The sequence below is a fragment of the Varanus komodoensis genome, unplaced genomic scaffold, assembly GCF_004798865.1.
Source record: "Varanus komodoensis strain SLA01 unplaced genomic scaffold, ASM479886v1 scaffold74, whole genome shotgun sequence".
Classification (NCBI taxonomy): Eukaryota; Metazoa; Chordata; class Lepidosauria; order Squamata; family Varanidae; genus Varanus; species Varanus komodoensis.
The window spans coordinates 426185-437502 of NW_025336401.1; the positions used below are offsets into that span (position 1 = coordinate 426185).

The following is an 11318-nucleotide window of genomic DNA, read 5'->3' on the forward strand; positions in this document are numbered from 1 at the left end:
GCGCTCCGGGGCGGGCAGGGCAGGCGGCCGCGGAGCCGCCCGGCCGTGCCAGCGAGGCAGCGCGCGGCAGGCGGCCGGTCCGGGGGCGCGCAAGGCTCCCTGCCGAGCGGAGTCCCGCCGCCCCGCCGTGCCCCGCGTGGAAGGAGCCCGTCTGCCCGCGGCGGAGCGCCCGAAGTCGGCTGCCGGCCCCACCGGCGGCGCCCTGGCGGGGCCCGGGATGCCCGCCCCTGCGGAGGAGTGCCTCTCCCCCGTGGGGCTGGACTGCTGCAGCTGCTGCCTGGACCTGGCCAACCGCGGCGGCCCGGAGAGCCCCCTGGGCTTCAACAACAACCCCCCGGGCAGCCCGCGGGGCACCGGCCCCAGCCCCTTCCTGCAGCTGCGGGAGCGGCTGCTCTGCCAGGACTTCAACGCGGACAAGCTGAGCCACCTCCTGTGCCAGGACTCCCTGGAGCCGGTGGTGCGGGACCCCTGCTACCTCCTGAACCAGGGCGTCTGCAACCGCAACATCGACCAGACGCTGCTCTCCATCCTGCTCTTCTTCCACAGCGGGTGAGCTTGCCTGGGCGCGGGGCGCCAGCCAGGAGCGGCGGCAGCTGGGTGGGACGTCGCGCTCGGTCCTCTGGGGAGGGCCAAGGGGGCTGGCCAGGAGCCGCCCGTGGCCGGAAGGAGCCGCGGCAGGCGCGCCCCGGGCCCAAGGGGCGAGCTTGCGTTCGTTCGTTCGTTCGTTCGGCACAGCGCGGGAGCTCCTGCCGCCGGGCTGCGTGGACGCGGGTGAGCTGCCAGGTGCGTGCACACAGCAAGCGGCAGGTGCAGGCGCCGCAGGGCTGCTCCTTGCCCCATTTCCAGGGAAGCCACCAGGACCGCACCCACCAGCGCCTGAAGCCAGAGAGCCTGCCTTGGCCTCCTGAAGCCCGTGGCCCTCCCAGCCCAAGCCTGGCCAGGAGCCGGGTGTGGCCTCCTAGACATGGCCAGTGGAAAGGCAGGTGAGGGGAGTGCAGGCCGGGCGGAGGTGGGGCCCACGGGTCTCTGCCTGGCACGCCGAAACCCCAGAGCCGTCCCCGTTCAGCTAGCGTGAGGCGAGTGAGAGGGGCCCCTGGGAGTGGGGAAAACTGCTGCCACTCCGAGTGGACACGGCTGCGCCAGGGAGAGCGCCTGCGAAGCAGCTCCTGTGCCCTGGCGTGGGAAGGGCCTGGGGATCCAGGAGTCCTGGCAGCCCAAAGCCAAGGCTGGCGGAGGGGGTTGGCTGCAGGTGAAAGGCAGGGGGTCTTGCTCTGGCCAGGGCATCCAAGGGTCATGCTTAGCCAGTGCCAGGCGCCTCTCCCCATCTGGGTAGCCTTGGCTGGGAGCACAGCGTGGCTCCCAGGAGGGACCAGGCTAAAGAGCAGGTTCAGCGGATTCTTTGTTCCTGGGAACAGAGGAATTCCTGTCGGATGCCATTGTGGGCATGCACGGGGAAGCCCTGCTGAGCCAAGGTGCAGCCTTGGAGGGGCTCCCTCTTCCCCAGGGAGACCTCTTCTCCGTGCTCCGGGCAGAGGTTTTCTGCGGGGATCCCATGCAGGAAGGACGGCCTGGGTCTTGAGAAAGCCCCGCAGGGAGCCCTGAAGGTCCAGGTGGCCCCCGGAAGGATCCCCTGGGCCCCCAGGGTGCTGCCCTTGCTCGCAGCGGGCAGCTTTCCCACCATGGCCAGCCGGCGTGCAGCACGCGCAGAGTCTCGCACGCGTGGGTTGCGTACCTGAGCGGCTGCTTGCCCAAAGCAAGCAGCTTTGCCCACGTGCGCCCAGCACACACCCACACCCCGCTTGGAGCCGCCGTTGCCGCCGCTGCACGTGTCTTCCCACGTCTGTGGCACGGGCCCTGCGGGGGGCTGGCTGCAGGGGGCGGCGCTGGCAGGCAGGCCATGCCGGGAGCGGCTGCTAGAAACGGAAGAGCCAGCCCTTTCTGGCCTTATTTGAGGCTCTGGGAGGGGCCAGGCAATGCGCATGCCCGTGGCGCACCAGCTCCCTGGCTGTGGAGGCTGTACAGGCCCCGGCTGGCTGGGGAGAGCAGCAAAAGTGAAAACAACAGTGGGGAAGCGCTGCAAAGATTTCTCTGCCCTGGTTTGCAAGCTGCTTCCTTCCCAGAGCCTTCTCCAAGGGGAGGGAAGGACGGAAGTCTGGCCGCCTGGGCTGGGCACTGCTGGATCCTTTTCCTCTTCAGCCAGGCCAGTGAGGAGTGGGGGCTGAGCTGGGCACCAAGACTTGCCCCCCCATCACTTCAGAAAGAAAAGGCAAACGCCCTCAGATGCAAGCCTGTGGCCCTTTGCTCCCCGCCTGGATCCGAGCATTTTCCCCACCCCTGTGGGGGGGGGGGCAGCTTCCTCTGGACGTGGGCCCCAAGGAGGGCTTCCTGCCTCCTCCCGCTCCAGAACAGGCCCAGCACGCCAAGTGCTCCTTCGGTGCTGCCCCCTCGGCCGGCAGCAGGGCTGTTCCGTCTGGGAGGGGGGCTGGAGCAGGACCTCGGAAGGCATCAGGGCCGCCTGCGTGCCACTGACGCTGCTGGGTGCGCTTCCCCGGCGTTCCAGGCCAGTCCCAGAGGCCCGCGGGGTCCCTGGGCAGGCGGCTTATCTGCGTCTGTCACAGCTGAGGCGTGGCTTGAGCTGATAGCAGCAGGCGCAGAAGCCGCACGGACAGACGCAGACGAAAGGAGGCGTCCTGCCCCCGGCCCCGGGGACACCGAGGCAGCCGGCAGCCCGGCCGGTCTGCTGCCCTGGAGCTCCGTGGAGCCTCCGCACAGACCGCCGCCCGTCTGGGACACACAAGTGGGAAGGCGCGGAGAGCCCGGAAACTGGGCCAGAGGGCCTCTAGCCCAGCCCCGGCTTCTCACCTTGGCCGGACAGGAGCCAACCCGTGCGGGGGGCCCAGGAGCAGCGCATGAGGGCGGTGTCCCCCTTCTGCTTCTCTCCCCAGGACCTGGCAGGCAGAGACCCTGAGCAGGGAGGCCGTGCTAGCCCTCGCGGCTCAGAGCCCCTCGTGGCAGCCCCCTTCAGGCCCGGCATGCACTGGCTGACTGCTGCTGAGGGAGGATGCTGAGCTGGGCTGGCTTGGGCTTGTGCTGCCCGGGGCCTTTCTTCCGTGTAGGAATTGCCCCGTGTGGCTTGCATTTCAAAAAGGGCAGATAGCAACCCGGAGGACAAATGGGGTGCCTGCAGCCATGTCAGCAGATGTTCCACAGCCACCGACTCTGGCCAGCGCCGGTCTTGCCCTGCCTGGCCCTGCATTTCCCTTGGGGTCTTGGGGAAGCTGCAGGTCTCCCCCGCAGGTGGGGAAGCAGGTGCCCCGACAGGAAGCCTTTAAGGCACGTGAGTCACCTCGGCTCTCTCGGTCGGAGGAGGCCTTCCTGAGAGTTGCAGATCTGCTTTCCCGCACCTCCAGTTGCGCTCGGTGGCGCTTCTCCCGCGCCTGGGGCACGAGCTGCGGTGGGTGCTTCTGGGCAGGGTGTCCAGGAACCGTGCTGAGTCGCTCGCGGGATGTCGCAGGGGCTCTGGAGGCTGCCCTGGTCCCTTTGCAATCTTCCCGTGCTTTCCAGCCCTGAATTTCCTGGCTACCTGAGATGTCTCGGTGGCTGAGATGATTTTGCTTATGTGTTGTCAAAATGTGTTCTTTCTCCCAAATCAAAAGAGCACTCAGTAGCTCACTTGTTGCTAAGGCTGCAGGTACACTTTTTATTTTTTAAAAAATAAGCTTTATTGTTATTTTCAACAAACTAAAAAACTAAAAGGATCAATCATCAAAGACATCAGACATACTGGGTCAGCCCCCCATTTTTTTTTTTTTATTTATAACAATCCATAGCCCTATTCAGATCTACGCATAGTCCCGTTTCTCTAGCCAATAATAGAAGGAGTTCCAAGTTTGACAGAAGCATGTATCCTCTTTCTCCTTCAGAGACAAAGTCAGCCTGTCCATTTCAGCCCAATCCAGGATCTCTTTAAAAGTCAGTTCAGCAGAAGGTGGTTCTTCACTCCTCCAATGTGGGGCAAACACAATCCTTGCCGCAGTGATTACGTGTAGAACCAGATACGCTGCTTGCTTGTCGACATCAGGCACAATGCCTAACAGGAAAACTTCAGGTTCAGACATTAAAGATTTTTGTAACATTTCCTCAAGCCATGTATGTATTTTAGCCCAGTATTTTTTTGTCTTATCACAAGTCCACCACATATGCTAAAAAGTACCAGGTTTATGTTTGCATTTCCAACATCCATTTGACATATTTGGAAACATTTTTGCTAATCTATTTGGCAATAAATACCATCAATGAAACATTTTATAAAGATTTTCTTTATATGAGGTTGCTAAGGTTACCTTAATATTTCTTTCCCACAACTTTTGCCATTTCTGTAACTCAATATTTTATCCAAAATTTTGTGCCCATGTTATCATAGTTTCCTTAACTTGTTCATCTTCCATTCTCATATCCAAAAGAAAATTATACAGTCTTTTAATCATTTTTTCATCTGATTTTAAAATCAATTGATCAAATGTTAATTCCTTATAAAAAACACTCATTTTATAATCTTTAAAATATCTCAGTTGTATTTGAACCTTATGCCACCAAGAGCTATCAATACCCTGCTTTTGTAATTCTTGATTCGATTTCAATCTTTCATCATTATCCAAAATATCATCTTATCTCACAATTGTATCAAAATTCAATGCATTTGGATATACAAGAGCTTCCATAGAGGAAAGCCATCTCGGCAACTTAATATACAGCTTTGTCTTTAATTTTTCCCACACCGACATGAATGACTTTCTAATATAATGATTTAAGAAACAGCCATGTGTCTTACACTTCTCATACCACCTATAAGCGTGCCAACCCATTTGTAGATCATGCCCTTCGAGATAAAGGATTCTCTTATTCCTTAAGGTTATCCATTCTTTTAGCCACATGAAGACAGAAGCTTGATAATACAACATCCAGTCAGGAAGGTCAAAGCCCCCATTCCCTTTGGCCTCCTGAAGCATTTTCAATTTAATCCTTGGTTACTTCTTTTGCCATACAAATCTCAAAATCTGAGTGTTTAGATCGTCAAAATGTTTTATCAATTTTTATGGGAATTGTTTGGAATAATAAAAATAAGAGCTTTAGTAATATATTCGTGTTGACTATTGCTATTCTTCCCAACAATGATAATTGCAAATTAGCCCATTTTTCCAGATCACTCTTAGTTTCCTTAAATAGTTTAACATAATTATCTTCTTTCAATGTAGTACATTTAGCTGTAAGAAGAATTCCCAGATATTTAACCTTTTTAACAATTTGAAGATCTACTTGTTCCATCAAGGTCATTTTCTGCTCCAATGTAAGATTTTTCACCAGCAATTTCGTCTTTTCTCTATTTATTTTCATCTCGGTAACTTCACCATAACCTTCTATCTTTTGCAGGTACCATTTTTAAAATAGAACTGTCAAACTTCTGTATTCAGATGATTTCAGCTCTGTCTGTTTCAGTCTTATGGACTAGAAACTTGATTTTAAAAAGAAAATGAAAGGCACATGAAAGCTGACATTTTTGAGATGTTAAATTCCCAATCCCAGTCTCTTCTCTTTTATGTGAAAAACAGAATTCCCACAACTCTGAGCCTGATTATAGTCAAAGCAGGCGAGCTGTTCAGAATGTGGGGATAAGGCCAAGGGAAGCCAACTGAATAGCACCCAAATTAACACATGTAACGCTTTCAGTTTGCAGCTTCAGGCTGAAATGATCAGGCCCTCTGGGTGGCTATTAATGGCAGGAGACACGTCTGGCCCGCTGGCCTGCAAAGCAGCACCACTGAAACGGCTCGGGCAGTCGCCCTGCCCTGCCCTGCCCTCCCAGCAGCACTGCCAGGGGAGGCAAGGGCGCCCCCTTCCACGCGGCCCCACACAACCCCTCCGCCCTTCCTGCGCCTTCCCCGTTCCCCAGAGCTTGTTGTGGGAGCCGAGGAGGCAGAGCCAGGGGAGATGCCGCTGGAGCAGTGCTGAGTGACGCTGAATCACCCAAGCCCTGGCAGCGGCCCGGGAGAAGCCAGCCAGAGATTATGCAACCGGAGCATCCTCCGCCAGGGCCTGAAAGCGCACACTCAGCTCTTCTGCCCGCTCGCTCTGTGCCCACGGTGCGCGCAGGTTCTTGTGGGGGCAGGAGCCGCACTCCCAGCGTGTTCATTTCCTGTCCATTGTTTCCTAAGGCGGCCAGAAGTGGGACCAGCACGGAAGGGGGGGCAGGGCGAGAGCGGAGGGCTCTGCTCCCACTCCGCCTGCAAAACTGCCCTTGGAAGTGGCATGGTGGGCCTTCCAGGGCGCAGTGCAGGGACAGGAGCCTCAACCAGCCTCTTGCGGAGGAATGCGCGAGTGGGGGGCACTCTTGGATGGGGGGGGCTCCCACTGGGTCCCCAAGTGACCACCCTGGAAGTCTTTGGCCCAATCCGGCTGCCGGGTGCTTCGTGCCTTGCCCGAGTCCCCCTGACAGCTGCGGGGGCTGAAGAAGAGGAGCAGCACCTTCCCCTTCAGCCCCCAAAGCGCTGCGGAGGAGGCAGGCGGCTTGGCACATCCCTGCTGGGAGCCTAGGGCAGGTTCTCATGCAAGATGATGTTGTGGCTGAAAGCCCTGCTGCTCCGTGGGACCCCCAGGGGATGGGGGGGGCAGGCCCGGTGGCTGTTCCCCAAGCCAGTGTCATGCAGCCTGAAACATGGGTGGGGGGAGAGAGAGTGGCGGGAGGCGGGAGACCTCCACGCCAGCCAGCTCCCTTCTGTTGCTTCCACGCAAAACCACACCTGCAGTACCAGTGTGACGATCTCGTGGCTTGCTTTCCTTTTCTAGTGGAAGAGGGCAGGGATGTCCGCAGCCCATTCTTTTCTGAGTTTTTGGCACATTCAAGAGTGAAAACTCAAGGCGTGGAAAGGGGCCCCTTGGTATTTAGGGGCGCTGCAGATGCACTGGCACCTCGGCTCACAAACTTAATCCATTCCACAACTCTGGTCGCCACCCAAAGTGGTCGTGAGCCAAGTCAAATTTCCCCATAAGGGTCAATGTAAAGAAGGTTAATCCATTCTGTAATATTTTTTTTTAAATCACAGGGAAGACGGGTGTGATCACGTTTGTCACCCGATACAGAGTTCGCGACCCGAGGAAAAATTTTCCTGAAATTTCTGCTCACGGCCCGATTTGGTCGTGAGCCGAGGTGCTCGTGCGCCGAGCTGGCACCATGCGCAGTGGCCGGGACACTGCCCTCTCTGGGCTGGCAGAAGCGGGGCAGGCTGGCAGCGGCGCCATGCAGCCACCTGACATAGTGAGTGCCAAGCAGGGCAACCCGGGGGGCGGGGGGCGAAGCCCTCTGGGGGACAGGGGTGCACTCAGCAGCGGGGCAGCGAACGCGGAGGCCCGGGGGCTGCAAAGGCCTGCCCCCACCTTGGGGCTGCCCCTCCCAGGCGTGGTTCCTGCCCTCCTGGGCAGGGGAAGTGGGGTTGCTGTGCTCACTCACCCACCTGCCCCTCTGGCCAGACCAGCCGGCTGCCCGGCAGAAAGACCGAGCGGGGAGGGGGCCCTTGCTGGCGGCAGCGTCTTCCCCAAGCATCTTTCCAGACAGGAGCATGCTGCTCTCTCCTTCATTTCTAGGCGAAGCTCTCTGGGCAGTTTGCGACAATCCGTAAAAACAAAACAGATGGCAATGCAAGTACCATCAAATCAAATCCGCATTTTAAAAATTGGAATGGCTAAAGGTGGCAGGAGAACGTGGCCCAGTGGAAGGACCCGGGAGACACACAGCACGGGGGCAGAGCGGGGTTTCCCGGCATGCTGGGGCTTCTCTTCCCTCCCCTCCCGGTTAGCCAGGCCCAGGGAGGCCTGTGAGCCACCCGAGAGCCATTTCTCTCGTCTGGTCCTGCAGGGAGTGGCCCTTTGCCTTCCGGCCAGAAAGGGCCAACTCGCCCACTGAAGGAAGGGCTGGGGGTCCCCTTTTCCGGAGCTGCTGTGCCCAGACCGTGTTGGCTTTCTGGGGGTCCCCATCTTGCCCCAGTAAGAGCTTGTGCGGTGCCACAGCGGCTAGCGCACGCCTGCCCTGTGAAGGCCGCTCCTCACCAGCCAGGCCAGGATCAGAAACAGGGAAAACGTAGCCCCCCAGTCGTCCCGTGGTGCTGCTAAGCCCTGAAACATGGCCAGCAGGAGCTAGAATGTCTGCAGGCGCCTTTTAGAGCAATGGCTGCGCGTTCGGCAGAGCCAGTGTATCATCCTGAGAGGCGGCAAAATGGTGCGCATTGTTTCAGTCTGTCCCATGGTCCTCTCCCACCGCTTAAAACGGTGGGTGACTATCAGTTCCAGAAGAGGAGCTTGCTTTGGGGCCCCCTCTGAACAAGTGAGGCACTGTGGCATGAAGGAAGCGCTGCTTTCCTTTTTCAGAGCATTTTTAAAATCCCAAGTGGATTCACACGTGTGAAATCCATGCCGTTGATGTGCCAGAGGCAGGTTCCTGCCCCATGCAGGGCGGTGCATGGCTCCGGTGGGGCTTGACGGCCAGGGCCGACTCCAAAGAAGGTAGGACGGAGGAAGGGGCTGCCGCCACGCTCACTGGGGCCGGCCGTCATCACCACTCCGGGGCTCAGGGATCCCCCGAAAGCTCAGCAGCTCAGCTCCCAAGCTCAGCTCAGCTCCCAAGGCTGGAGGGCTCCTCCCAGAGCTGAGGGAGGACCGGGCAGCTGCACTCGGGCCCCGCCTGGGCTGTTTGCCGGCGTGCCAGCAAGCCAAGAACTGGGAGTACTGCCAGGGCCTCTATCAAAGAGAGCAGCCGCCCAGCAGCTGGAAGGGGGAGCCTGCCAAGCAGCCGACTTGCGCTCCAGCGGCCAAGAGTCCTCGCGGCAGACGCGAGCTGTGAAAAATAGCCAGCCAAGAGGCCAAGCTTGATTTGGGAGGGGCTCAGACAGCCTCCTGGCTGCCCCCAGCATTCAGAAGTTATTATTAGAATTATTATCATTCTCCAGCACCTTTTGGAAAGCACCCTATTCTCCCTCGCACGCACCCGGGGGGGGGACAAGGGTCCCTGTTTGACAGATGGCGCTCCAAGGCCCGCATGGACGGTAGCTTATGCACTGGGTGAGAGAGGCCTGGGCCCAGCCCAAATCTTGCAGCATGCGTGGGATTTCTGCGGTGCCCATGTGCCACAGCTCAGGCAGCCCTGCAGAGCCTCACTTGGAATGTCCCTCTGCAAAAGGACTCAAAAGTCCCTTTTAAGACTCAGCAGGTTTTCTTTCTGCAGAGAGGAGCCGTGGCTTGCAGTAGGCAGAAGCTTGGTGGTGGCACTTCTCCCCAGAGGAGGAAGCGAGTGCTGCCCCCAACTTTGCCCTGCCTGTGGAAGCCGGTGTGGGGCAGGCTGCCTGCCAGATCCGGGGCCACCTCTGCTGCACCCCCAGGCACCTCTTCCAAGCCAAAGCTTCTGCAGTGCCGCTGGCCAGCAGCTTGGCTTTGCACCGCTCCTCCTCCGCTTCAGCCACTTGCCGGCTGCGCGCAGAGCAAGTCCCACACACCACAGACCCTCCGTGCACTCGTGCTGTTGAGCAGGACGGCAACAGGCGAGAGACCGTGCGCGAGAGGCCGGGCACGGAGCAGCGCTCCCCTTGCCGTGGGCCTGGGGTGGGGAACTCTGGGGAGGGGGCCAGCAGGAGGGGCACCGGCTTGCAGGGACGCCTGGCTCCGGCCCTGCCCTGATCAGCTGGACTGAGCATCCTCAGCCAGAGGAGGTTCCGCCGTGTGTGAAGCTTCCTCAGGGATGCCTCGTGGAAAGCTGTGCACCGTGCCATGTGCACGGTTCCCTGCGGCTTTCTGCAGACACATGCGCTGCACGTGTGACCGGACACCTTGACGGGAGCGGCTTGGCAAGGAAGCAAGAGGAGAACGGGCGGAGCGAGTGCGCGCCACTCGCGTGTGTTTTGCGGAGGTGTAACTGCATGCACAAATCTGTGGGGCGTGTGGTGCCCCTGTGCAGCAGCGATGCCGGCAGTAGCACAAGACTGGCACTCCAGGGCTCCTGAAGGAGTCTGGCATGTTGAGCCTGGAGAAGAGCTGATGCGCCACCCTGACGAGCCCGAAAAGGGCCACATGCGCCCTTGCCAGTTCTGGCCTACAGCTCCCTTCAGGCCTAGCCAACACAACAGATGGTGAAGGACGATGGGAGCTGAAGGACAAGGCCTCGGGAGCCGCACCAGGTACCCAGCTCTGCTACAGGTGGTGGGACTTCTGTAGAGCCCAGAACGGCGCGTGGGCGATTACCTGGCAGTACGCGCAGTCCGACAGGGCAACCACCAGCCTCCAGAAGTGGTGCAGTTCCTGCCTGAGTGGCAGGGCCTGGGGTGCCCTCCACCTCCAAGAGGCGACTCGGGCGCTCTGCAAAAAAGTTCAGGGACTGCCCAGCAGCAGGGACACTTCTGATGGCCCAGCCAATGCACACGGGTTTCTTGCTGCTGCATTTCGATAAAGGTCTGAGCGACCCCGTCCCTGCCTGTGTGCTCCAGATGTGTTAGACTGCAAGTCCTATCATTCCCAGTCAGCAAGGGCCACTATAGAAATTGCAGACCAGCACAGATGGAGGGAAAAGCTGGATGCTTGGCGATCCAGCTCCGAGGTGGTCCTGCCACCAGGCCAGGGCGACATCCGCGGGCGCCTCCCGGGGAACTGGGGCGGCTGCAGCGGCCCCCAAAGCGCAGGGCCACTCCGCCGCCCGGCGCCACGACCCCCGGAGCTGCGCGGTGCGCGCGGGGGCCCGGGCTGGGCGCGATGCGGAGCGCGGCCGCCAGGGGCCCTCGCAGCCCACGGAGTGCGCGAAGCCCCGCGGGGCTCGGGGAAATCACAACATGTTTTGGTGCCGTGTTATGTAATCGCGAGCCCCGACCTAGTTTTGCGCTTGGCGGTACTTTGCATCTCCGGAACGAGCCTCCCCTGTTGCAAAGGAAAAACAAACACAGGGTTTGTTTTTCAACTTCTTTGTTTTGCACATGCCCGCGAGATTTCCTCGGCAAGCGAACGGAGCGCGCGTGCATGGCCGCCCTCCGCAGCCCGCTCGCCGCCCGGGCACGGCCGGGCAGCGCTCGCAGGCCCGCCGCACGCTCCCTTCGCGGCCGCGGCCGCACGCAGGCAGTTGCTCCGAGCTCGCAGCTGCGGGTGCGAGGCCTTGCGGGGACCGTGAGAGCCGCTGGAAGGCTCGGCGGGGGCCTTGCGTGTTCCTCGCGGGCTCCGCGAGCGCCGCTCCCGCCAGTGCGGCTGCGAGCGGGCGCTGTATGGCGGGGGGTCGTCAGGAAGGGTCGGTCGAC

General features: G+C 59.5%; 1 protein-coding gene across 1 annotated transcript in view; it reads left to right on the forward strand.

The window, feature by feature from the left end:
* Positions 1–200: 200 nt before the first annotated feature.
* The window catches only part of TSC22D3 (TSC22 domain family member 3), a 13579-nt gene continuing 2461 nt past the window's right edge, over positions 201–11318 (forward strand). The window contains exon 1 of the mRNA XM_044452682.1: positions 201–549. Coding sequence (XP_044308617.1) covers positions 218–549 — 332 coding nt within the window. The 5' untranslated portion in view covers positions 201–217. The remainder of the gene's footprint in view (positions 550–11318) is intronic.